Source organism: Saimiri boliviensis, chromosome 6, assembly GCF_048565385.1.
Source record: "Saimiri boliviensis isolate mSaiBol1 chromosome 6, mSaiBol1.pri, whole genome shotgun sequence".
Classification (NCBI taxonomy): domain Eukaryota; kingdom Metazoa; phylum Chordata; class Mammalia; order Primates; family Cebidae; genus Saimiri; species Saimiri boliviensis.
Window position 1 is genome coordinate 64,030,632 of NC_133454.1, and position 24,550 is coordinate 64,055,181.

General features: G+C 47.8%; 1 protein-coding gene across 3 annotated transcripts in view; it reads left to right on the plus strand.

The window, feature by feature from the left end:
• The window catches only part of FLI1 (Fli-1 proto-oncogene, ETS transcription factor), a 124,415-nt gene that overhangs the window by 73,639 nt on the left and 26,226 nt on the right, over positions 1-24,550 (plus strand). For all 3 annotated transcript variants that reach the window (XM_074400852.1, XM_074400853.1, XM_003923516.4), the window contains exons 3-5: positions 6,680-6,834; positions 11,645-11,848; positions 20,874-20,939. In XM_074400852.1, the coding sequence (XP_074256953.1) occupies positions 6,680-6,834; positions 11,645-11,848; positions 20,874-20,939 (425 nt within the window). The remainder of the gene's footprint in view (positions 1-6,679; positions 6,835-11,644; positions 11,849-20,873; positions 20,940-24,550) is intronic.

The following is a 24,550-nucleotide window of genomic DNA, read 5'->3' on the forward strand; positions in this document are numbered from 1 at the left end:
TTAGCGTGGCCCCACCATCCCTCCGCTGTCCTCTCTACTGCCCCCTCCATCGCACTTCTTCCCTCCACGCCAGCCTCATGAGACTCTAGATGCTGCTCCTAGACCCTCAGGCACCCCCTTCCTGCCTCAGGATCTCTTCCCCTGGGCTCCTTCCTTCTGGAACATTCCTACTCCATCTAGTCATATGACTCTCTCCCTCATGAGTTTCAGGTTTCTCTAGCTGAACATCACCTTTTCAGAGGCCTCCCCTGGCCACCTGATCAAAACCAGCGCCTCCTCATCTTCACCCTGCTCAGAGCGTCTGTCTCAGTTCTTATCACCTCCTTCACGGACCTGTGAGCAGGGCCTGACACGATAGGTGCTCAGTAAATTGTCATCAAATAAATAACTGGATGAAAACATGGCTGAGCAGACTCAAAGGAGAAGGTGCTTGTTTAAGATCAGGACAGAGACCCAGGTCTGCTGACTGGACCCCTCCAGTGCTGAGCCTGCGTTGACGCCTGTGCTTCTGAGTTCCGTCTTCACGCTCACTGCAGACCCATAGGTATGTGTGTCTCTGGTGGGAAGGAGGTATGCTACTCTCTGCTCCCTCTCCTGCTCCCAGAGACTCCTCAAGCACTCCGGGATACTGATCCTGGGCAAAGAATGTCCCCCGAAAAAATTGATCTTTGGAACCCACTTGCCAGCTCATACCTGGCTCCGGTCACACCAAAAGCCAGCTAGAGAGGGCTGTGTGAATATTCCAGTGAACAGACAGGTTATTTCCCTGGCTTTGGTTGCACAGAGCAGCAGCCTATGCTTTTGAGTTGCTTGTCTTGACCCAAACCATCAGCAGGTGACAAAGTAGGTTCAGAAAAACTGACATCTTCTCACCCACCCTGGGCAAGCACAGACGATCCTGTGGACTCTCAGAGCCAAGTGGCTCAGGCACAGCTATCGCCAGCATCCCACAAATATTTCCTAAAGACTCACATGTAAGCTGGACTAGTGGCTTGTAGGAAGTAAGGAGTTTTAGAAAAATGTCATCGCTTACAGTGGAACCATGTCAGACCCTATCGTTTAATTACGAAAAAAGTAATGACAGAATGAGACCAATGCCAGCTCTTTAATCTCTCATCCTGAACACTATACTTCTCATATCCTCTGAGTATTATTGATAATGGCAGTTTGTTACTGGCATATGATTTGATTATTTGCAGACGTCTAATTCGCCATAACACAAAAAGATAGGAGAGGATATTGTAATCATTCTGAACTTCAGATGAGAAAACCAAGGTTGGGTATACAATTTGAGCTGGCCTGGCTTGTGGGCTAGACCTGTGCTGTTTGATGCAGCAGCCACTAGCCGTAGTTGGTACCGAGCACTTCAAATATGGTTAGTCGAAAATTGAGATGTGCTCTAAATGCAAACCACATACTGGGTTTAGAAGACTTAGTATGGAAAAAGTGTAAAATATCTCATTGACTATTGATTTACCTTTTGGCTCTATATATTTTAATGTAGTATTAAAATTCATTTTATGGTTTTGTTTTCTTTTAAAGATCTGACTACTAGTAAATTTAAACTTACGTGGCTCGCACATGTGGTTCCCATTCTACTTCTGTTGGGCAGTGCCGGGCCATGGTGTTCTGGACTGTTCTGTGATTCACAGTGCATTTTTTCCACGTTCCTTGACAGCGTGGGTTTCTGAGTTACATCTTCAGGCTCACTGGAAACCCACTGGCATTTGTGTCTCTGGCAGGAAGGAGGTGTGCAGTGCACCTGAAGCTACCATGCCCACTTGCCTTTCACTCCAGCAGCAAACCCTGTGGCCCAGGGGCAAAGGGTCAAGTGCAGAGATTGAGGTCTGAGGATCTCAGAGACAGTGTGGCCTGCCCATGTTGTGGGAGGTTTGTGCTCTTTCTTCATATCTTCCTATTGTGGTTGACTCTGTTAGGCTGTGTTGCCTTGAGACAGCATGGCCTGTAGGTTCTGTGTTGCATGTAGACTTCAGCAACTTGATCTAAGCTGTGGTCTGCAAATAACTCTCAGCTGCATCCTGTCTCAACCACAGGGATTGGGAAAAACATCCCATGAAGCAAAGAATATCAATTTATAGAGAGAAGTGCAAGACTTGCCTTGTGAGCCTGGCTTTCAGGACCTGAGTTCAGCGCTAAACTGCCCTGACACTCCCTGGTCCGGTCGGTCCCCAGGATCTGGATGCGCTAGACACCTAGAGAGTCACGTTCCACACAGAGAAAGATCAGCCCATGTTCCCTGGAATTTGTGCCTCTCTGGCTGCAAGGCCACTTTCTAAACTCCTGTGTTCTGAACCTTGCAGTATGAGACTTGTCACACATTACCTGGATGGGAAGGCATACACAGGGTCCTGGAAAAGTTAGCAGTGTCTACTATATGGAGAAGAAAGCAGCTAGTGTATTAGGGCAACGGCTTTATCATGGGTGATGCTTTCTCTTTTCTTGGAATTTGCTTTTAAGCTATTGCATCTCCTTTTCAAAAACAAAAAAGTCACCTCTATGCATGGATCCTACAGACATCCTAAAGGCAATACAGATCGCTTCAGTTTGGCACGGGCACATCTACTCAGGAGACACACGCCATAGTTCCTAATGCAACCGTGTGACTTAAGCAGCCCTGGAGGCCTCAGTTTGGCTGCGTGAACATCAGGTATCTCTTGACAGTGAGGCTGGGCTCAGGTGTGTGGGTCTGATGATATAGCCAAGTTCAGTTGCTCTGAGTTGACCAGGTAGGTAGACATCTTTGTACAGCCCAAAGAGGTAATCTTCGGGAGAAGCCTCTGAAATCTCCTTTGATCCAAACACCCAAGATTTCAGCCTTGTTTTACACTGCCTAACAGACTGCAAGGCTCTTTTGGAAATCACTAGCAATGTTCACAGAACACACACACACAGAACCCGAGGAGTAACGAGCTATGTCCAGTGGCAGACATGAAGGAGAAGGGTTACTCCGCCCTCCGCCACTTTGCTGTGCTCTCTGCTGCCCTGAGATGGAGATGGGCTGAGTTATTACCCCCTTGGGGCCACCGCCACCTCCCTGCTCTATTGCGGCAGCCCCAGGCTCTCTTGTCACCTGTCCCAGTGCTATCAGCTGCCAATGGGCCCCAGCCCCATGCTAGCTATAAGTGTAGGTCTTAATACAAATTAGCAGCAGTGCAAGCAAGCTGAATGGCAAAACCTCGTCCCATGCTCCCCCTCCCTCTTGTTTTCATCAAGCCCTCTTCACAGGCGCCAGCTGCCTCATTAAAGAGCAGCCTTTTATGCTGGGCTTCACCTGTACCCACCCTGAGCGGCAACCGTGGAGCCCCATGGCTGCACAGAGGGCTTGCACTGGCTGGCGGAGGCGCGGTGCTTGGGAGCTGCAAGAATGGAGGGAGGTCTGGCAGGCGAGCGGGCGAGGTACGGCTTTCCTTCTTTCTCTCTGTCCCTGAGCAGTGGGAGGAGGGCCAGCTGGGCAAGTGTGGGGAACCAGGATGGTGCCAGCACTTCTCCCTAAAGACACCCGTCCGCAGGTCTTAGTGCAGAGGCCTGGGACCGAGGACAGGACCTTGTTCCAGAGGAGAAACACCCCGGCAGGCGGGTGGCCAAACCGATCACCTGTCCAGCTGGGGAGCAAGAGTGTGCACAGGGCTGGGGGTGGGAGAGGGGAGGAGGGAAGTGGAACTGGGAGAACTTCTCTGGGTCAGTGAGTGAGGGTTCCACCCAGAGAATGAGTGGCCACGGCCACCCCAGCAAGAGAGCCCCCTCCTCCTCTGTGCCCACTTTCCCCTCATCAAGGTACTCGTGGCTCCTCTCCTTACCAGGTCATGTGTTAGGCAGATTTGGGAAAATGTTTCTTTAGGCTTTTCACGTTTATTTTCCTGCAGACCTGGCACCTGGGACTAGCCCTGCCACCTGTGCCTACCATACATGGCCATAACCATAAACGCTCATTCTATTTCAATGAGTCCTGACGTGTTGACTTCTCTGCACAGCAAGAGGTCAGTTTCTAACTCAGAAATCCCCAGGGGCCTGGTTGATGTGGAAAAGAATTTTTCAAACATCGTCTCTCCAACATCCACAAAGGGGAGGAGCGGTGGAGTGTGCCCTCCTGTGCCACCATCCCCTGCCTCCTGCTCTCGTTCTCTTTTCCAAAAGACCCCTGCTCATGCCCTCTCCCTCTGGGTATCCTCCAAGGGAAGAGAGTACGGCGTGGCGCCCACCTCTCCCACAGAGGCCACCCGCCAATGAAACCTTGCGCACTTGGTCACAGGCCAACTAAATCCCTCAAACTTCTGCAGCACTGGAACTATTCCACAACTGACAAGGATGCAGGAAAGGCTGCCAGACTATGCATGTGTGTCGTGTGTGTGTGTGTGTATGTGTTTGTGTGTGTGCATGTATTGAAGGGTGTATGTGTGTGTGGATGAAGTGTATGTGCATATGTGTGCATGTTCTCTGTGTTGGAATGTGTGCTTCCATGTGGGTGAAGTATGTGTGTTCTGTGCTAAAATGTGTGCAGTGCATGTCTGCGCATGTATGTTGAAGTGTGCATGCATGGGAGTATGTGCATGTGTGTGCACGTGTTCTCTATTGAAGTTTGTGCATGCACACGGGTGTATTGTGCACGTGTGTTCTGTGTTGGAGTGCATGTGTGTGTGTGCCTGCAGTTAGCCTCAGGGTGGGTAAGGGGACCCAGTGCACTCGAGCCAGAGCTCAGCTCAGATGCAGGCACCAGGGTCTGACTGGGACTGCTTCATCTCAGGCCAGGTCCTTCCACAGCAGAAGCCAAAGGGCCAAACCCTGGTGGAAAGCTCTGATGTGCTACTGCCTCCCCTCCACTGCCATGGGGACATTAAACCTTCAGCAATCTGGGACTCTGACGGCTGGTTCTTGGTTCTCTGCCTGGAAAAACAGTAGGCGAATAGTAAAACCTTAAATTCTAACATGTGTGAGTTATACATCTTATTTTCATTTTCAGCCCATGTTCCCCTCTGTAAGACATCAGGAAAAAATTACCGTCTGACTTCTAATATCTCAGTGGAGCATTTATCTCCCAGCTATGATAAGTGATCTTCAATATTTTTTTCTGTTCAGATTAAGAAACAAATTCATTTAATTTTCTTTATTGAACGTGCTCAGGATTCCCCACCCTGCCTGGGTCTCAGGAAGGCCTGGGCTGATCTCCCTTCTCCTGGGATAGTGACTGCTGTCCCTGCCTGTGGGATGGGTGGATCCCTATCTGGCGCGGCCCTGCTCCTCAAGGCCTTGCTGTGGTCCGTTCCTGCCCATGGCAGGGGACGGAGGGCAGTGGCCAGGCCTTTGGAACATCCGGAGAGGTTATGCAGCCTAGAATTGGAAGGCTGTAATCTGAACCTTATCTGAACTCCTTGGTCTGAAGGCCTGGTTTGGAGCTCTTGAGAGAACTGGCTGTCTCCCAGGCTGCCAGAACCGATGCTTCCTGCTCAGTATAACCGTGGCTCCAGCTTCTCCTTGGCCTCCCCATCGTTGTCTTTGGGCCTGCTGCTGCTGGAGTGGCTGAGCGGGAGGCACTGAGTGTGGCAGGCATGCTAGAGGTGTGTGATGCTGGGCTGGCGGGCAGGCAGAGTGTGTTTGCCAGCCTGCTTCAGGGTACCAGATGGCCATGGGTGGGATGTCACCCCTCCAGACAGCTGCCCAATCACCAGTGCTGCAAAATCCCAGGTGCTGATCAAGCTCTGTCATTCTAGGCTAAGTTGGGTGATCTGCTTTCTCCCTTGTGCATGTCCATACTGCTCACAAGGTGAGCTTGGGGCCAAGGATGCAAAATGCCACAGAGCCACCACCTCTCCATCAGGTGGAAGTTCCTGGATTCCATTCCTTCTCCAAGTAACAACCAGCTCTTTTGCATGTGTGCTTGATAGTAAAGCTTAATACTGCAGACCAGTCCTGCTTCCACCTTGACTAGTTGTGTGACCGTGAGCCAGACAGCCCCGTCTCGGTTTCATTAACCATGAAAAGGAGATAGTAAACCTTGCTGTACCTATCTTGGAGGCTTACTGGGAAATTTGAATATAACAGTGTATGAGAAATGCACTAAACTTAGATATGTGCAGTAGAAATAACTCACTGAGAAAGCATTTGCTGCTCACCTTCTCCGTAAGAGTACTAAGATTAAACAAAGAAAGTGATGACCATCCTCTTAAGAACTCAGCAGTCGGGGGACACAGACCAAGCTAAGAATCAGACAGTGTGACAAGTTCTAATAACCAAGGCAGGACACCAAGTGCTGCGGGACTGTGCGGAAGGCGCATCTGTGTGCATGGACTAGGTTGCCCAGGACAGTGCGGAAGGCGCGTCTGTGAGCATGGACCAGGTTGCCTGGCAGTGAGGCTAAAAATGTAAGCTGCAGTCAGACAGAGAGGGCTGGGATGTCACACAAAGAAGCTCAGACCTTGGTCTGAGGGCACTAAGGCACTGCCAGAAGCTTTTATGTATTGTAATTACAGGATTGGGCTCGGATTTGAAGAAAACTCTTGCAGCGTGGAGGCTGGAAAGAGGGCATCATCATCGTCATGACACCAAGTGGGGCTGGGCAATGGCTCCATGGTCACCAGCAGAGCCATGGGCTTATGATTCAGAGGCTGGGGCGAGCTGTCCACCAGTGCTGACCGCCTCTGGGCTTTGTCTCCTGTTGCTTTAGGGAGTCTCCGGTGGATTGCAGCGTTAGCAAATGCAGCAAGCTGGTGGGCGGAGGCGAGTCCAACCCCATGAACTACAACAGCTATATGGATGAGAAGAACGGTCCCCCTCCTCCCAACATGACCACCAACGAGAGGAGAGTCATCGTCCCCGCAGGTACTTTGAGAACCAGTTTGCCTGGACGGCATTAGCTTCCCCACTCTCTGGGGACCAGGGAGCATCTAAACCTTTATCTCACACTCTGTTCCCTGTGAAAATGCAAAATGGAGAAAGCTGTACATCGCCTGGGCATGGCAGCTCACACCTGTAATCCCAGCACATTGGGAGGCAGAGGTGGGTGAATCAGTTGGAAGTTTAATACCAGCAGCCTGGCCAGCATGGTGAAACCTCATCTCTACTAAAAAAAAAAAAAAAAAAAAAAAAAATTAGCCGAGAGTGGTGGTGGACACCTGTAATCTCAGCTACTCAGGAGGCTGAGGTAGGAGACTTGCTTGAACCCAGAAGGTGGAGGTTACAGTGCGCCAAGATCACATCATTGCACTCCAGCCTGGGTGATGGAGCGAGATTCTGTCTCAAAAAAACAAAACAAAACAAAAACAAAACAAAAAAACTGCACATTTTACCTTACTCCCTAGCTGCCCTTTAAACCAGTGTCCCAGATGTCCCCTGATGTGTGGATTGGATGCTAGAAGCCCCACCTTTAAACAGACCACACCACAGACTCTACATCAATGGCCTGGTCCTCAAGGACGGGTGGCAAGGCTGCCTCCACCCAAAAGGAATCCTGTGAGCTCTGGACATGGGCATCCTTGCCTGTGAGGAGGAGGGCAGCTGCAGAGGCCCGTCCTTCCCTCCAGGCTTGTACTTCCCGGCATCTGCCAGGTTCCACCATTCCAAAATTACAGCCAGCTCTTTGAGTTTTAAAATAGAAATAACTATATTTAACGAATGGAGTGCCTTAACATGTGTGCCACAGTTATGTCATTAGGTAAAAATAGCCTCTTTTTCCTAGGTACTGGTGCTGTTGGTCCCAGAAAATAAAATCATTGTTCAGTCCTTCAGTCCACTGGCCGGACACTCCGCCCCAGCCAGCACCAGCAAGCTCAGCGCCTGCACGAGAAGGGTGTTTAAAAACTGCCACATGTAGAGCTGGTGCCAGGTAGAAGGAGAAAGACGTCCAGATCTTAAGTAAAGTGGATTACAGGGCAGGGATTCAACCTGATCTTACCAAAACAACTTTACTGGAGAGCAAAAGTCCTTCCATTGGTAAATGTGTAAATGTAGTTGCATCTGAAGTCAAAACGTTAGACATCTCTTTGAGGTAGTCCGAAGGCATTTGCTTGCAGATCTAAAGGCAGAAATTTTAAGGGACCCCTCCTGCCTTGGGCCGTGGTGTTTGTTTTCCCTGGGAAGCTGCGTCTCACCATATCCCTGGACTACAGCTGCCTCCCTGTGTTCTGGGCCAAATTCAAGAAGGTGTGAGCAAGAGTGAGGCAGGAGAGGGGTGTGGCTTGTGGGAATTTCTCTGTACCCTGCAGGACTTACAGACGACTCCTAAAGCAATTCTAAGTTCACTCTTCCACAAGCATCTGACCTAACAAAGGAAGAGGCTTCCATTTATTGAGCGCTTTCTAGGTGCCAGGCGCCATGTAAATTGCTTTATCTCCATGGCATGACTTAAAACACCTGTCACAGGAGACCAGCTAGTAATGTTTAGCCCATGTGTATCGTCTCCCTCCTCACCGAAAGCAAACAGTGAAACCACGTTAGAACTGGCATGTAGAAATCTCTTTGTACACCCCAAAGCAAAGCTGAGCCTCACCAAGTTCTTCACTCAAATAGCTTTAAATTCCCTTGCTTCAGCAAAACAGCTCCCAGCCTGGGAGGGAGAGCTTGAGGGACTGAAGGGTTAGGGGATCTGAGATTGTCTCTGAATCAACCTTTGGCACCATCTCATTTTGGTCGTCATTTTTGGGAAGGAATCTGGGAAATGGGCAGAAGTGGCCAGACTATTATGTCGACCTTCCAAACCCTCAATCAATATTGAAATGCCTTCAAAAGGAATAGCAAAACGTCAGGCTTCAGTAAGCCAACTTACCTATAGCAGTGATGGTGAAAATAGCACAAATTCATGTCAAATGATTTTCAAAGCACTTCGTGTAATGAATTCTCAGGCTATGGATTTACTTCATTATTTTAGCTCTGGCTGGATCTTCTAGATCCTCAGACATTTTGGCTTCCTCCAGGCCAGGCTCTGGACATGAGGGGAAGTCTCATTTGGGCAAGTCGACAAATCAAGGCCATAAAATATTAGTGGAATAAGTGATTGAATTTATGATGGGATTTAAAGACAAGTATAAATGTGGGCCCTAGTTACTCACTAGCTCCATGTTCAGATGGGAAGAAACTAGGGACTAAATCATCCAGGAAATACATTTGGAAGAGTTTAGCATGATCCAGAGTTGAAGATTTATAATTCATTGTGCTGTAGAGGGAGAGAAATAATATTGTTGCAGAGCCCAAAGCAAGGGAGGAAATAATAAAATAAATAAAATCTATGGTATAAAATTGAATTTGAGGTCTTGGATACTAAAAGTGAGGAACTGGGAGAAGTGAAGAATGAAATAATATGCTCCATAATCCAACTTCCCCTAGGATATGTTTCTTTAGAATTCTGAAAAGGTGCAAAATTATTTCCATTTGCCAATGATCCATGCCTAATTGCTTCTGGAGAGTAAAAGAGCAAGAAATGTGTCTGAGAGAGAGAGAAATACATACTTGTACAATGACGCTTTAAAGGAGCTCCGCTTTTTGGCATCAGAGCAGTGTAACTCACAGGTGAGGTAAAGCAGGATGGTGAGAAGAGGAAAGGGGCTTTGGGAGGACCCACCTCTTCAGCTTAGTGAAGTCTTGTGAAGGTTTCTATTGGAACCCTGGTCCTGATACTTACCAGCGATGAGGCTTTGGGCAAAGGACTTAACCTTTTTTTTAATTTTTTTTTTTGAGACGATATCTTGCTCTGTCACCAGGCTGGAGTGCAGTGGCACGATCTCAGCTCACTGCAACCTCCGCCTCCCAGGTTCAAGCAATTCTCCTGCCTCAGCCTCCCGAGTAGCTGGGACTAGAGGCGTGTGCCACCACACCGGCTAATTTTTATATTTTTAGTAGAGACGGGGTTTCACCATGTTGGCCAGGATGGTCTCAATCACTTGACCTTGCGATCTGCCTGCCCTGGCCTCCCAAAAGTGCTGGGATTACAGGCACGAGCCACCTTACCCAGCCAAAACTTAACCTTTTAAGACTCCACTTTGCATCTGTAAATGAGATATGATAAGATTTCCTTGGTAAGTAAAAACAGAGCACACGGAGCAGATGGCATATTGCACCCACCATCTGAGCCTTCACTGTTCACCCAGCATTCGGTTGCGGGAATGACATACAGCAGTAGGCTGTGACCTGTGAACCCAAAGCCCCCTAACTCCTCCCCTTTGCCAGCTCCTCTGCCTCCAGCACAATACAGCAACCACTCATGCATGGGCAGGGCCTGGGCACCCAGATTCTCACACATAAAAACCAAGGTGGGATGGAGAGCTCAAGGGCAGTTGGCAGAGGCTCGCGGAAAAGTGCTGGGAAACTTGCCTGTGGCTGCCCAGCTGTGAACTGTGAGCCTCGCTTCTTTCCCCACATCTGCTCCTAATCATTCAACCCCGGTTCCCAGCTTTGCCAAGAGCTTTCACAGACGCTGTAGAATGAGAGGGTGAGTTAGCTGAGGGGTAGCCAGATATTTCTGCCTAATAAATATGTTAAATAAAGCAGGCTCATTCGAAGCCAGAGGCTAATGGCTGACTTACAACAAAATGCCTAGTTTCTCCTCTTCCAGGAAGTCTTCCATGACTCTCCAAATTTTCACTATTCCCTTCCACTTATGTGTCCTTGAACCACCGCCACAAAATCCATCGCTTAGCAGCGGTATGCTTGCCTACCTGTTTCATGGGGAGGAGTGTTTCTTGAAGGCAAGTGTCATGTAGTTTTCTTCTATGATGAGGATACTTAAGGTGTTTATCGGACCCACTCACAATTGGTTGTGAAGTGAAGAGATGGGCTTCAGACTGTGGTAGGTGATAAGATGTAAGAGTTCTGCCTACTGTGGAGCCTGCTGGAGCCCATCACTTGTGCTGAACGTGCAACTGCCCCACCCCACCCCCACCACACACGTGTGTGTGTGCAGGAACACACACACACACACACACACACACACACAGAAGGAGAGGGAGGCGTGAGTGTCCTATGGTAGAGATGGCCTCAGTGGTTACCTTACCTGTGTCCACTCAAGGGCTGAAAGGTTCTCCCTAATACCATCTCTCATCCTTGGGTATTTAAATATCCAAAAAATGTTTTGTGGATGACCTGGTAGAAATTTCAATACAGCTGTATTTAAAAGGCAAAAACCCAGATTGGGTTTCTGTTCAGGACTAACACCACTGGGTTTTTCAGTGGCACAGATGGAGTTGCTGTAAAAGTCTCTCTCTCTTTCTTTTCTATAGCCATCTGAGGGATCCGCGTTCTTTCATGAAACCATTAATATTCTTAAAAGACAGATGGTTCCCCTTTCCAGAGACATTGTTCCTGGGGTCTGTGGAATTGTGTTTATTTTCATTTTGATGCCACCATTTCTCAGGCAAAGGTTTCAACTGCCCTCCAAAACTTTAAGGAGTGTTGTCAGGATACGTAGTGAGGCAGCTAAGCACCTCCCCGGAGTGCTAAGTGGTTCAGGCAGCGCCAGATGCCGTGGAGCCAGATGGGTGTTCTAGGGGGACCATCTGGAAGGGAGCTGGCTTTCCCAGAGAGAGAGAAGGGAAAGAGAGAGGGACAAGGGGGGAGGGAGAGAGGGAGGGAGGCTGCCTAGGCTCTCAGGGAGCCTCTACCTAACTGCAGCGCTTGCCTAACAACGTCTTCTCCTCCGCAGACCCCACGCTGTGGACACAGGAGCACGTGAGGCAGTGGCTGGAGTGGGCCATAAAGGAATACGGCTTGATGGAGATCGACACATCCTTCTTCCAGAACATGGACGGCAAGGAACTGTGCAAAATGAACAAGGAGGACTTCCTCCGCGCTACCACCCTCTACAACACCGAAGTGCTGTTGTCACACCTCAGTTACCTCAGGGAAAGTAAGTGCCACCCCAGTGCCCAGGGCTGGGAGGAAGCTCTGCGAGGCCTGCCGTTTCCCATGGAGCCAACCCCAGGGAGACGAAGTCCGTGCCGCCCGTCCATGTTGCGCAGATGCCGCGGGAACAGCACCGTGGGGCCTGTAGCATCGCCAGGGTCACGTGGGCTCTCAGAGACCCTGTGAGGGGCAGACCCAATCCTGAAGTGTCAAAGGAAGTAAAATGAGGAATTGAGAAAAATAGAGAGCTGGGACCTGGAGGGGGTCTGCCAGAGGCTAGTTACACTCTTCCCATGAGACCTTTGTTCCAGAAACTACTCCACTTTGTAAATAGATAGACATGGGTTGGGCCCTGGCTAGTGTCTTCCTAAGTGACTATTTAAAGTTCCTCCAGGAAACTCTAGATTCCAGGCTTTTGGATTTAAGGTTGTGAAAATAATTTACATATTAGCTTCTTCTTAATCTTGGGGTACTCTGACACCCTCTCACCCCACACGACAGGGCTGCTACCTGCACATTTCCCTGCTAAAAGAAGAGTAGCCAAAGCTGCAGACGTGTTAGGATCTACTGGAAGCTTTCTTCTGGTACAGCCAGGAGTAGGAAAAGAGCTTTGGAAAGCACGAGCTTAAGAAAGAAAGCAGGTGGTTGTCCGAGAGATTTATCTAATATGAGGTTCCCTAGCACCAAGTGCCCATCAGTCTTATATGAATTTCATTTGATATGAAATATACGCAGAGCAGAGGAATGGAATTATTTTAGCCCCACTGGTAACCTCAGCCTTAACACTTTGCTGGAAATCCAGACCAGGTGGTATATCAATGCTACCCCTAAGTATGGAAGGATTGTCCTGGGGACTGAAAAGATGGTGCTAGGATCACAGGAATATAGGTATGGGATTACACTATGTATGAGCTTTCTAGCAGTGAGCGCTGTGCAAAGACAAACAGGGCAGCCTTGAGATGCAGTCTGTTATGAATGGCCAAGGCAGCTGGGAGTCCTCCGGAAGTTTAGCTTTGGGCAGGGGCTTGGTGATTTTAAGTCCCCTTAACAAGTTGAGATCCTCAGACAGCACCTCTGGGACCTGCTTTTCCTGGACTGGCTGGCTCTGGGTTGGTGAGCTCTGTTTGCTCTCCATCGCTCAGTGGACCTTTAACTCCCCGTCTTTGGAATCCACTGTCCCCTTCAGTGACAGTGTTCCTCGTGGGGCAGGGGCAACATGTGCTGGCTGGAGAAATAAAAAAAATAAAAAAGATGCCTTTGGAAGTTTCCACTGGTACCTCTGTGCTCTCTGGTCACCTTTCCGAGGCGTCTGGTAACCAGTGCGAGGAAGCAGATGATGCAGTATATGTTAGCCCTGGAGCAATTACCTCATGTCTGAGTCCTGCTGCAACATGAGGTCAGCCCAAGAAACAATTTCAAAAAAAGGGGACAATTTTCCACCCAGCTTGTCAGAGCTTTGGATAATCAGCATTTTCTAATTCGTATTTTCAGCTTTTAAGTGTTTGTGGAATTTTAAAAAGTAAGAATCTTTGAACAGAGTCCTGCAGTGATCTAGGCAGGCTAGAGTGGGTGCACAGAGGTTAGCATGAGAGAGAGACCAGCAGAGCAACCCGATTCAGCAGGAGTTTGCAGGAACCCTGAGCCCTTTCCTTCATCTGCCGGAGTAGAGAGGACAACAGTAGCACAGACAGCATGCTCTGAACTCTTGGTTAAAGGGCCCAGTGCTTTGAGACTCCTGGGTGGATGCCTATGTGGGGACAATGTTCACGGTATTCTCTCCATCTGGGGAAAGTCCATTCATGCCGTATGACCCCCCGGGGCCCTAACCAGTCCCAAAACACTTCAAGTCCCCCTAGTACTTCCTACCACCAAAGAATGAAAGCACAGATGCTGAAGTGAGACAAACACCCAAGAAAGTGGTCACGGGTCACCATTAGACTTTCTACTGGAGAAGAGCCAATAACAAGGCTGAAGTGGAGGTGCGGAGGTTGGCATTTTGGGGGGGTATAGCATGGCAAGAAAAAGTGAATTGCTTCTTTCTTTTTAAGAATATTCATAGACAGAAAATGCCCCCAAATTCATAAAAATATTAGGTTCCAAAAAGGGACTTATTAGTGAGCATATTTCCAGAGCTGAGAGGAGGTGGGATCCAGTGTGTAGACTGAAGATATCTGAAAATGCAGGGCAGATTTCCAGAGTGAGGATGGTGGTGAACAGTAGTACATCCGCAAGACGGGAAGCAGTGGTTCTGCCATTAAAATGATTCTTAGGAAACACCGTGAGAAGTACTTAGGATGCAATGCTGGGTGGAAAAGCTCACTATAAAGTGGTCTGTGCATTGATAGAAAAAGCATGTCTGCCTGTGAAAGCCAAAAATTAAAACACTCCTGTTAAAAAAACAAAAAACAAAAACACTTGCCCCAACATAATATTATAATATCCTTTTGAGGAACCTGGACTTCAAATGATCCACTGTCAGGGAGAAGGCTTTTAGATTCATGCTGCTTTTTCATTGGTGTCTACCTTGGGGTTCCAGCCTTGGGGACCCTCTGGTGTGAGGTGGTGGCTGGCTGCTAAGCGTCTGTAGGAGGCCATGTGCTGCTCTGTCTCTGCTCTGGATTGCTGGGAACTCCCCAGTGAAAACCAGCACTTTAAACCCTTTTAAACCCTTCAAACACTTTATTGTTTTTCCAGACTGACTTCCAGTGGATGTTTTGTGCTTAGGAGGAAGGCCAGTGCTTGCAGAGTTTGAGGCGATGAGTCAAGGCAAGGGGAAGGGGCGCTGATTCTCTGTGCTTTGTCATTGTGTGCTTTTGTTGGAGAGGAAGGTGGGCATCAGGTATTTCCACTTAGCAAGAGAGGGAAGGAAGACAGTCGCGATCCCTCACTCCGGTGGAGGAAGTACTGCAGGGCGAAGGAAAGTTGATGGAGAACTGGGGACCTGAGCCCGTGGCTGGTTGGAAGTCAGAAGAGTCCAAGTTGGTGGCACTTCTCCAATCTAATCTTTCTAGGCTTTAGTAGAAAGTCTAGAAAAGGGAAAACCTCATAGGATAGGAAGTTCTGGTATCAAATTTATCCTTTCACAAGAAGTACTTGACTATTTAGTTTGGTGGTCTGGGAGGGGACCTAGAAGTTTATATTTTAAATGCAAAATGTGTTTTCCAGGGTCAAGAAGAAACAGCAGTGTCCTGAGCCTCTATGGACCCTGTCTGATGGCCAGGCATGCTAGGCCTCAGCTGGCCTGCTGGGAGGTGCTTGTTCTTTACACATGGGCATGTCAGCTGCGCCAGAGCGGCTGGAAATGCAAAGAGGACTGTGCCAGCTGGGGCTGGAAGGGGTGGCCACGGTCCTTGGGATCATTCCCATGGGTCCTGGGAACTCCAGGGTTCACACCTGTCAATCCTAGCATTTTGGGAGTCCAAGGCGGGTAGATCACTTGAGGTCAGGAGTTCGAGACCAGCCTGGCCAACATGGCGAAATCCTGTCTCTACTAAAAATACAAAAATTTACCCCGTCTTTACTAAAAATACAAAAATTAGCCAGGTGTGGTGGGGGGTGGGCACCTGTAATCTCAGCTACTTGGGAGGCTGAAGCAGGAGAATTGCTTGAACCCGGGAGGCGGAGGCTGCAGTGAACTGAGATTGCACCACTGCAATCTCAGCTAGGGGACAGAGGGAGGTTCCCTCTCAAAAACGAAACAACAGCAAAGAAAAGGTTGCCCTCTTGTGGATAACAATCTACAATCCCCATTTTAAAGCTGAAACCACTGAGGCCTTGACGGCTTCAGATATTGATTCGAAGGCGTCCAGCCGGATGAGAGCACCTGTAACTAAGACTCGGGCCTCTAAGTCCCAGTCCCTGGCCTGGTGCTGCCGATGTCCCCCCGGGCCTGGAGACAGCATGCCAGCCTGTGCCACACAGGCGAGGCAGCCTCACTCCCGGCCTTCCACGTGGACCGCCCGGCCACTTCCCCCACGGCATTTTCTGTTGTCACGTGTCCCAGGAGATAAATGCTTTCCGAAAACTTTCCTGTGGCCTCCTGGAAGGAGGCCGATTAAGCCAAACCTGTCACCACGCTAAGCCTTCGCTGGGCCTGACTGGCGGCCCCGCCAGTATCTCTCCCAGACACACCCCGTTTTTGGCAGAGGCGCCTTGGCTGCGGGAACGAGATGTGGCCCTTGCAGGCCGGGACAGGGACGGACTCACGGAGGGCGCCGGCCGGCAGTTCAGGCTCGGGCCGCTGGGGGGAGTTTGCGCGTGTCTGGGAGCCCCGAGGCCCCGGGGGAGGCGGGGAGGCAGGAAGAAAAAGAGCCTTTTTTTTTTCTTTTTTTTTTTTTTTTGCTTTTACAAACAAGTTGGGTTTGTAAGTCTATCTGGGTCTGACCTGGAAAACACACCAAGAAACTGCGTCTTCAAACAGTGGCTGCTCAGAAGAATGAAATATACTGTGTGACAGGGAGACCACAGAAAAGGTGCCTATCTTGATTCCCATTTTTAACTTAAACTAATGGAAAACACATTTTGCGTTTTGCGGTCTTTCCACCTGCAGCCTCACATGGCCGGGCAGAGGTTTTGGGTCTGGGCGATTAAGCTGATGCAGTCTTATCACTTCCAGGCTGGGGTTTGACCGGTGAAGGAGAACAGAATTCCAGCTGAACAAAAGGCCAGGCAGGTTTCCCTGGACTCAGTAGGCAGCCAGGATTGATGTTTAAAGAAGCCAGAGCCTTACACCCTCCCACTCCCACACACTCAGCCAGAGCCATTGATAGCAGCGCAGCCCAGAGAAAAGGGAGACCTGGGTTCAATAGGCTGGATGTGAGGGGCACCGGTGAATTCTATGGTCACAGAGAGGCAGGAGACAAAGGCTTTGGCTCTGGGACTCTTGTATCCCCTGGCCCAGGTGTCCCCGATGAAAAGCAAGTTAGGTTGAGGGACTGCAGAGCTGCAGAAAGCATGATTGTTGGGGCTCTGCCACACACCTGCAAAGCCTCACGCCGCTCAGTCCCCTCTCCTTTCAGCTCCTGATACTGTCTCCGGCAGCAGATGGACTCAAATATGGAAAGGAAAATGATCCTTTTCCCATGCTTGCACTTTGGGAAGGCCATTCCATTCTCAGCAGGAGCTACTTTATGCTTTTTAGAGCAAAAATGCCCCAATAAATAGAAATATGTATATGCATACACACCCAAATAACACATATATACATACAAACACAAGTACAGAAACTAACAAATAACCAAGTAGGCAAATGTTATATTTCAGTTTGAACTGAAGTGCAAAACTCTTTAAATGAGCTACTTGAGGAGTTATCATTAAGTGAATCCACTCACTCGCCTGAGCACCTCCCAGGTCAAGGAGTAGAATTTCAGTCCTCTGTACGCTCTTTCCACCCCAACACTGCTTCCTCCCAAAACCAACCACCACCCTGCCTCCCGTCCCGTCCCCGTAGGTGAGTTTTGCCTGTTTCTATGATTTAGCCTGGAGGCGGTGGGGTCTGCCGGACTGAGGACAGGTTTTGTGGATAAACTAGGATGAGGCTCCTGCTTCTTGAACTCTCTGGCTGTGTGATCCTGGGCAAACGCTATGACTTCACTGAACGTTGCCCTTCTCATCTGTATAAAGGAATAAGGGGATGCTGGCTCTGTGTGGCTCATGCAAGGATTAAGTGAGAGAATAGAGGGAAAGCATCTGGCACACCATGTCTGTTCAGAGCGTTGCTTCCCCCAGTCTTCATCGTGGCCTGTTTACCCTGATGTGCTGGTGTCAGGAAGGAGGGGGAGCTCAGCAGCCCGTGGCAGGGTCAGGCCAAACAGAGCCTCAAGGCAGGAGAAAGCAGTCCAAAGCTACAGAGCGGGAGGCTGGGCTCCGGGAGGACCTGCCTGCATCAGAACAAGTTTCTTAAGAAAACAGAACCTGGTAAACTGATGAAGTAGAAATTGGAGAAGATGAGGGAATGTGGGTCCCTTGAGAGAGAGGCCAGATGCCCCCAACCAGCCCCTCCTTAGAGAAGGCAGCCATTCCTTCTAGCAGTGAAACTTGAACCAAGAACAGTCTTTAGGGCAAAATCCTTTTCCTAGGTTGCCATGAAGTATGTATTTCATGCAAGCTTTGGAGAGGTCAAATGACCCTTTCTCTTGGCTTTCGGGGAGTTTCCTGTGGAATTCATGTGTGCCCAAAGAAGAACTTTCACCAAGGGGGAAATTTAATAAATGTGGTTTATCTAAGCTTCGTGCTTTCGGCTACATCTGCACTAATGACTCAGGCAGTGTGCTCCTCCTCAGAGATCGTCATTTTTCTTTATTTGCTGTAGCGGTGAGGGTTCGGCCTGAGGCAGAGAACGTCAGGAACAGAGAGGCAAGCACTCTTGGCCCTACTTCTGGGATTTTTTTTGTCTTCCCTCGGAATGTTTGGTTCCAGCTCTTCACTTCCTTCCAGTCATGCCAGATTATTTCTTATTGCAGCAGAACCCATTCATAACTCTAATCAGAGGACAAGACTTATGCTTGGCGAACACATCTGTAGAGAGAACTACTGTGTGTAATTGTAGCATCTGTGGGGGAAGGATGCAAAAATAGTAATGATCACAGCTGGCATTTATGGAACGCTTGTTATGAACCAAGGTCCATTCTGAGCACATGACATGTGTTATTTGATTTGATCTTCACAGTATCATTTTAGGTAAGTGGCATGATTAGCCCATTTTACAGATGAGAAACCGGTGGCTGAGAGAGAGAAGGGAAATCGATGGAGAGCACAAAGCAGGCAGGTCTAATTTTAAACTCTCATTTGCTTAATAAACATACAGTCGTGCTTTGCTTAGTAACGGGATAGCTCATCTTCATGTGAACACCACAAAATGTACTTACACAAACCCACATGGCATAGCCTACTACACATACAGGCTATCTGCTACAGCCCGTGGCTCCTAGCTTACTAACCTGTACAGCATGTTATTGTACTGAACGTAGTAGACAATTGCGGTACCATGGCAAGGGTACAGTAAAAATCCACTATTACCAACTTATAGGACCATTTCATATATGTGGTCCATCATTGCCTGAAACATCAGTTTTTGGTGTGTGACTATGAAAATGAACTTGTTACAGCCTCACTTTGTCACTGATATTCTTAAAAATGGAATAACCAAATGTAGCTGGCTCTTGGATGTTACATTCATGTGACTGTCTTATTTCTTTCTTTCTTTTTTTTTTTTTTTTTTTTTTTTTTTTTGACATGGAGTTTCACTCTTGTTACCCAGGCTGGAGTGCAATGGCGCGATCTCAGCTCACCGCAACCTCCGCCTCCTGGGTTCAGGCAATTCTCCTGCCTCAGCCTCCTTAGTAGCTGGGATTACAGGCACGCGCCACCATGCCCAGCTAATTTTTTGTATTTTTAGTAGAGACTGGGTTTCACCATGTTGACCAGGATGGTCTCGATCTCTCGACCTCGTGATCCACCCACCTCAGCCTCCCAAAGTGCTGGGATTACAGGCGTAAGTCACTGCGCCCGGCCTATGACTGTCTTATTTCTAAAATGGCATCCACATAGCCACACTTTGGCACACAGCAGGCTCAATACCACCCTTGTAATTCCTCCCATTCCCCCACCCCCCCCAACCCACTTGTTTTTGTCTGGAGCTGCTGCAGAGCTAGAACTAACAGTCTTGTTCTAGGCAGTTGGGCGATTCTTATAAAATTCTCTTCCTCATCGTCTGGCCTGGTAGTGCGCACATTTTCTGTGAGACACACAACCAAACGCCCACGGCTGGGTGAGGCGGCAGCTCCATTTCTGCATCCCTTCCACAACTGGAGACTAAAAATAGGAGCGTCTGACAGCCCATTCCCACCCCTGGCACCCAAGCCAGTCCACTTGGCCACAGGAAGCAGGGAAAACGGTTGTTTAGAAAAATTTTCTTAGCCTCGAACACATGTGTTGAGCTTATGGTATGTTTTGTAAAAGCAGATCCCAGCCCTAGTTTTGAGGGCTCTTTAAGATTTCCCTTGGAGAATCTCAAAGAGAATGGCAAAAATGCCTACATTTCACAAAACACAACCTTGAATTCGCTTTAAACAAAGGAACAAATCTAGTTTTGGGAAAGAAGGGAGAATGTGTTTTACGTGCAAAAACAAATTATTTCAAAGTGCTGGGTACAGAATAGGGATGCATTGAAGTTTAATTTTAAAAGGATGGATATCAGCATTCTGAGATGATAAAAAATTCAACGCATGACTCCTCACGTTCAGTTGTGTGTTCTTAGACATAGGTGAAGGGAAGCAAAAGTTCCTATTGGAATATTACCACTCACTTCCTTCCCAACTCCCAGTGCCCCCACCACCAATAACAGAGCCCCATGCACCTCACCCTCACCTGTAGAAGGACCTTATGTTTGTAAACCCAGAGGATATCACAGCTGAAAGGAGTGATACTGATTCCCCCTCCAGGCCATGGCAAACTACAGGCTGCAGGCCAAATCTAGCCAAAAGTGGCCCACAGACAAAACAAAACAGAAACTAAGAAGACTATTCAACAGAGATTGCAGTTAGCCTATAAAGCCTATAAAAACCTTACTGTCTCCTTTTGGTAGAAGGAGTCTGCCAACCTCTGCTCTAGATCAAGAAGAAAAAATCAAAATCTAGACATGTCACTCACCAACTGTCACGTGGTGAGTTAATACCAACTGGAACGGACCCGGGTTTAGTGATTCTCAATGCTGTGTTCCTATCATGATATGATACCGACCAGAGCACTTCGGAACTATGAATATGGCAGCTCGGGGGGGTGGTGTTTGTTTTCCCAGAGAGAGTTTCATTCCAGTGTGTTCTGTCTCTTTACTCCATAAAGCAATTACAGACCTGTATGATTGTCTCCAAGCAAATGGATTAGCCTTGCTCTTCCTTTCTTTCTAGGAATCCTCGCTCCCTCTTCCCCTCTCTCTATCTCTTCCCCTTTCCACTCCTTTGTCGGGTCATCTTCTACTCTTGATCTCAGAAGAACGTTTTGGTTATAACCTGTCTTGTTTTGCCTCTCAGGTTCACTGCTGGCCTATAATACAACCTCCCACACAGACCAATCCTCACGACTGAGTGTCAAAGAAGGTAAGTTTGTTCTTTTGTGCACTTAAAATTTTCTTCTGTACCAGACATGACACCATCCCATGCTGTTAAGATCATTGCAGAAAACCAGCTTGCTTGTTCCACTCAACTTTTTCTAGCATACAAAGTCAAGAAGCCAGACATCTTTGCCATGGTGCTACCAGTTGCAAAAGTCCAATAAGGTTTTACAGTATCTTGTAATACTATCACAAAGATACAACTTGAGCTTGTCACTCCATGCAGGAAAACATGTTGCTTTTAGAATAAAATGGATGCTGCTTACTTTCAAAGCTGAAAGTTGAGAGTTTTCTCTGCCGAAAATAATGAAATGAAGATTTCAAGGATTCCAGCATGTCTACGTTTAAAGGTTTTTTTTCCTCGAGAAATTTTAGCAGCCAGGCACAGGCTCACGCCTGTAATCCCAGCACTTTGGGAGGTGGAGGTGGATGGATCACTTGAAGTCAGGAGTTTGAACGAAGATCAACCTGGCCAACATGGCAAAACCCCCATTCCTGCTAAAAATACAAAAATTAGCTGGGTGTGGTGGCAGGCACCTGTAATCCCAGCTACTCAGGAGGCGGAGACATGAGAATTGCTTGAACCCAGGAGGCAGAGGCTGCAATAAGCCAAGATGGTGCCACTGCACTCCTGCCTGGGTGACAGAGCAAGGCTCTATCTCAAAAAAAAAAAAAAAGAAAGAAAGAAAGAAAGAAAAAGAAAGAAAGAAAGAAAGAAAGAAAGAAAGAAAGAAAGAAAATTTTAGCAATGGCATTCAGTTTTAAAGTGGTGACTTAGGTCAGGTTGGGTTTGGTTTGGATTGGTTGAGAGAGAAATAAAACTCTCTCAGCAAATGATTTTTGCCAATGAAGATTTTAGTAACAATAACATTTCTCAGCATCTTTGTGAAATGGCATGAGGAGTGGTTCCGATACTGTGTTAGATTTCAGGAATTTAAAGAAGTGAATAATTCACAGTACCTGGCTCAAAGGAGAAAAAAATGTAAATAAATAATGATTAGGAACCAGAGATAGACTGGAAAAAATATTTTCATGGTAAAGCAAAAATTCCACCAAGGAGGGGACTTCTGAATAGGAGCTTGAAGACTCGTAGGAGTATGGCAGGCAGTCTGTCCTCCTTGGCTCGCTCTCTGTCCCTAGTTTTTCTTTAACTCATCCTCCGCATAATACAGAAGGAAGGCAGCAGCTTTCAGGATCAGTTACATGTAGCGCAGCACAGCATAACCTCTCAAAGGAACTTAAGGATCTTCTAAGGGAAGAGACCACTTGGCTCAAAATCCACATGGGGTATGAAGAAAACAGAGACCCAAAGACACTAGCTGGGTGTCTTGTCCAAGGTCACAGCTTTGATCCTATAGCACTTTCTGTTTCATTTTAACAATTTATAATTTAGTGATGACCGGAACATTTAGCGGAATTATATAACGTATCTGCTTTTAAACCTTTGTGTTTTTCATTTGCTTCCTTCTCTCCTGTCCCACCCTGAGCCAGTCCTGTTTCTGCTATTGCTTTTCCTTTCCATTGAATTTTCTCATGAAAACTGAATTTCTATGGATTCATTCTACATTGTGAGTCACACTTCGCTTGATGACCTATTTTAATATGCTGTTGCAGATGTCTGGAAGAGAGAAAATGTATTTTAGTGGCAAATGCATTAGATCGAAGGTCAGGGTACCCTTGGCTTACTGTGCAAAAATCATTTCATGCCCTGAACCTCAGTTTCCCATCAAATGAAGGGGAGGAAATCGGTCAGTCAGAGTCCAGCTCTGACTTTGGAGCTCTTGGCTTCTAAGGAGATGACAGGAGCCACATTGCTGCGAGGGCTCAAGAGCCACTGTCTTTGATTTGTTTTACATATTGAGTTTTATTTCATTTGCAGATAGGGATCCACTTTCTGGAAGGAAGGAAAAAAGAAGGGGAAAAAATGACTAGAGGGAGAGAGAGGGGGGAGGGAAGGAAGGGAAGGGACGGAAGATAGAGAGGGAGGAAAGCAAGGATATAAGGAAGGGAAAAAGAAAGGAAGGGAAGGAGGGAGGGAGGGAGGGAGGGAGGGATGGGAGGAGCCCTAACCTCTGAACTGCTGAATTTGGATTTTTGTAAGTTCCTCCAACTCTTCCAGGCTCCAACCTGCTACCAACATCAGAATTAGCCAACGAGGCTCTGAGGCAGAGCTAATGAAGGATTTTCTGATATTGGGCTTCAGATACAGGTTTTAGTTTAGAAACTGGTTTATCCAAGTTGAAATGTATTGCTAACCAACTCCTTCCTCCTCCTCCACGGGTCTTATTGTTCAGCCCTGTCCTCTACCTGCCATATGCATTTCCTTCCATGGCCCTTTTGTGTACAGGGAGTACCTTTGTAACACTGCTGGCTCATTCAGGCTTGTTGCAGGAGCAGCTCCCTCTTGCTGGGTAGCAACCCCTCTTCTGAAGTGAATTAACTGCAGTATCCAGGCAAACGCAGGCCGCCGCGATTTCATTCAGGTGGTGCCGGCATTTATCTCCCAGCATCGGGCCTGGCCTCTAGAGACGATTAAGCCTGCGCTTTGCAGGTGCATCTTTTGTCCGCAGTAAAGCTCTCCACTTGAGCTGTCTTGCTCCTCTATGCCTTCCCCTTGTGAGGTGGTCTGAATCTGTCTGAACGACCCCTCAAGCCACAAAATAAAGCACATTAGCAAGACAAAGCTAACCAAGCCCTCCCTCCCTACCTCCCTGCCTCCTCCCCACCTCTCACGGGCTCTCCTGCTTTGCTCTAATCACGATCTATTAGCTATTAGAAGACATCAGGCAACCTTGGCTCCATCTTCTTTGAATGAGACACACACAGCCCCAAACAAACCCAGAGTTCATCAAGAGCACCAGAGCTGTATGTGTGTGTGTGCGTGTGTGTGTGTGCGTGTGTGCGTGTGTGTGTCAGTGTGAGTGCACGTTGGTGCAATCCACGAAGCGCAGGTGCAGGCATCAAGCACAAAGCAAGGAAGTTGAGATTCTGTCTATTAATGTGTCTTCAAAGCACTTATCAAATTAAAATGGGTTTTGGCTTTAAAATTGTATAATCACCCTTCCAGCTTGTCTTTTGAAAATGGCTGCAATCTCCATGGGTTATTTGTGCCCAGGAAGTAAGACTAGATTTCAAAAATTAATTTAGAATAATCTTTAAGCCCCTTTAAGTATTCCATGGACATGGATTGGATTCAGCTAGTGTGGTTGTGCTCTCTCTACCTTTAGTTTATCAAGGCTAAAGCACTTAAAAAAATAAATTAGGATAAAAGCTATTGTTATCCATTTACAATAGCAGGCCGACCTGTCATCTATAAAGGGTTTTAGACTATATCAGACACTTTCACATGCTTTATTTGAAGCCTTGCACTGGGTCTTTGAATTAGATATTATTATCTCTATTCTGCAGAAAAAGAAAGTGGGGTTCAGCCCTATTAAGTGACTCACTGAAGGGTATACAGCTACTCAATGGCAGAGCAAGGACTCAAACCAGGTCAGAGGATTAGACTAAAAGCCCCTCACTTTCTGACAAATACAGCCTTTCCCTTCCAGCTGCCTTTCTGCAAAAGCAATACCTAACCTAAGTGTAATATAGGCA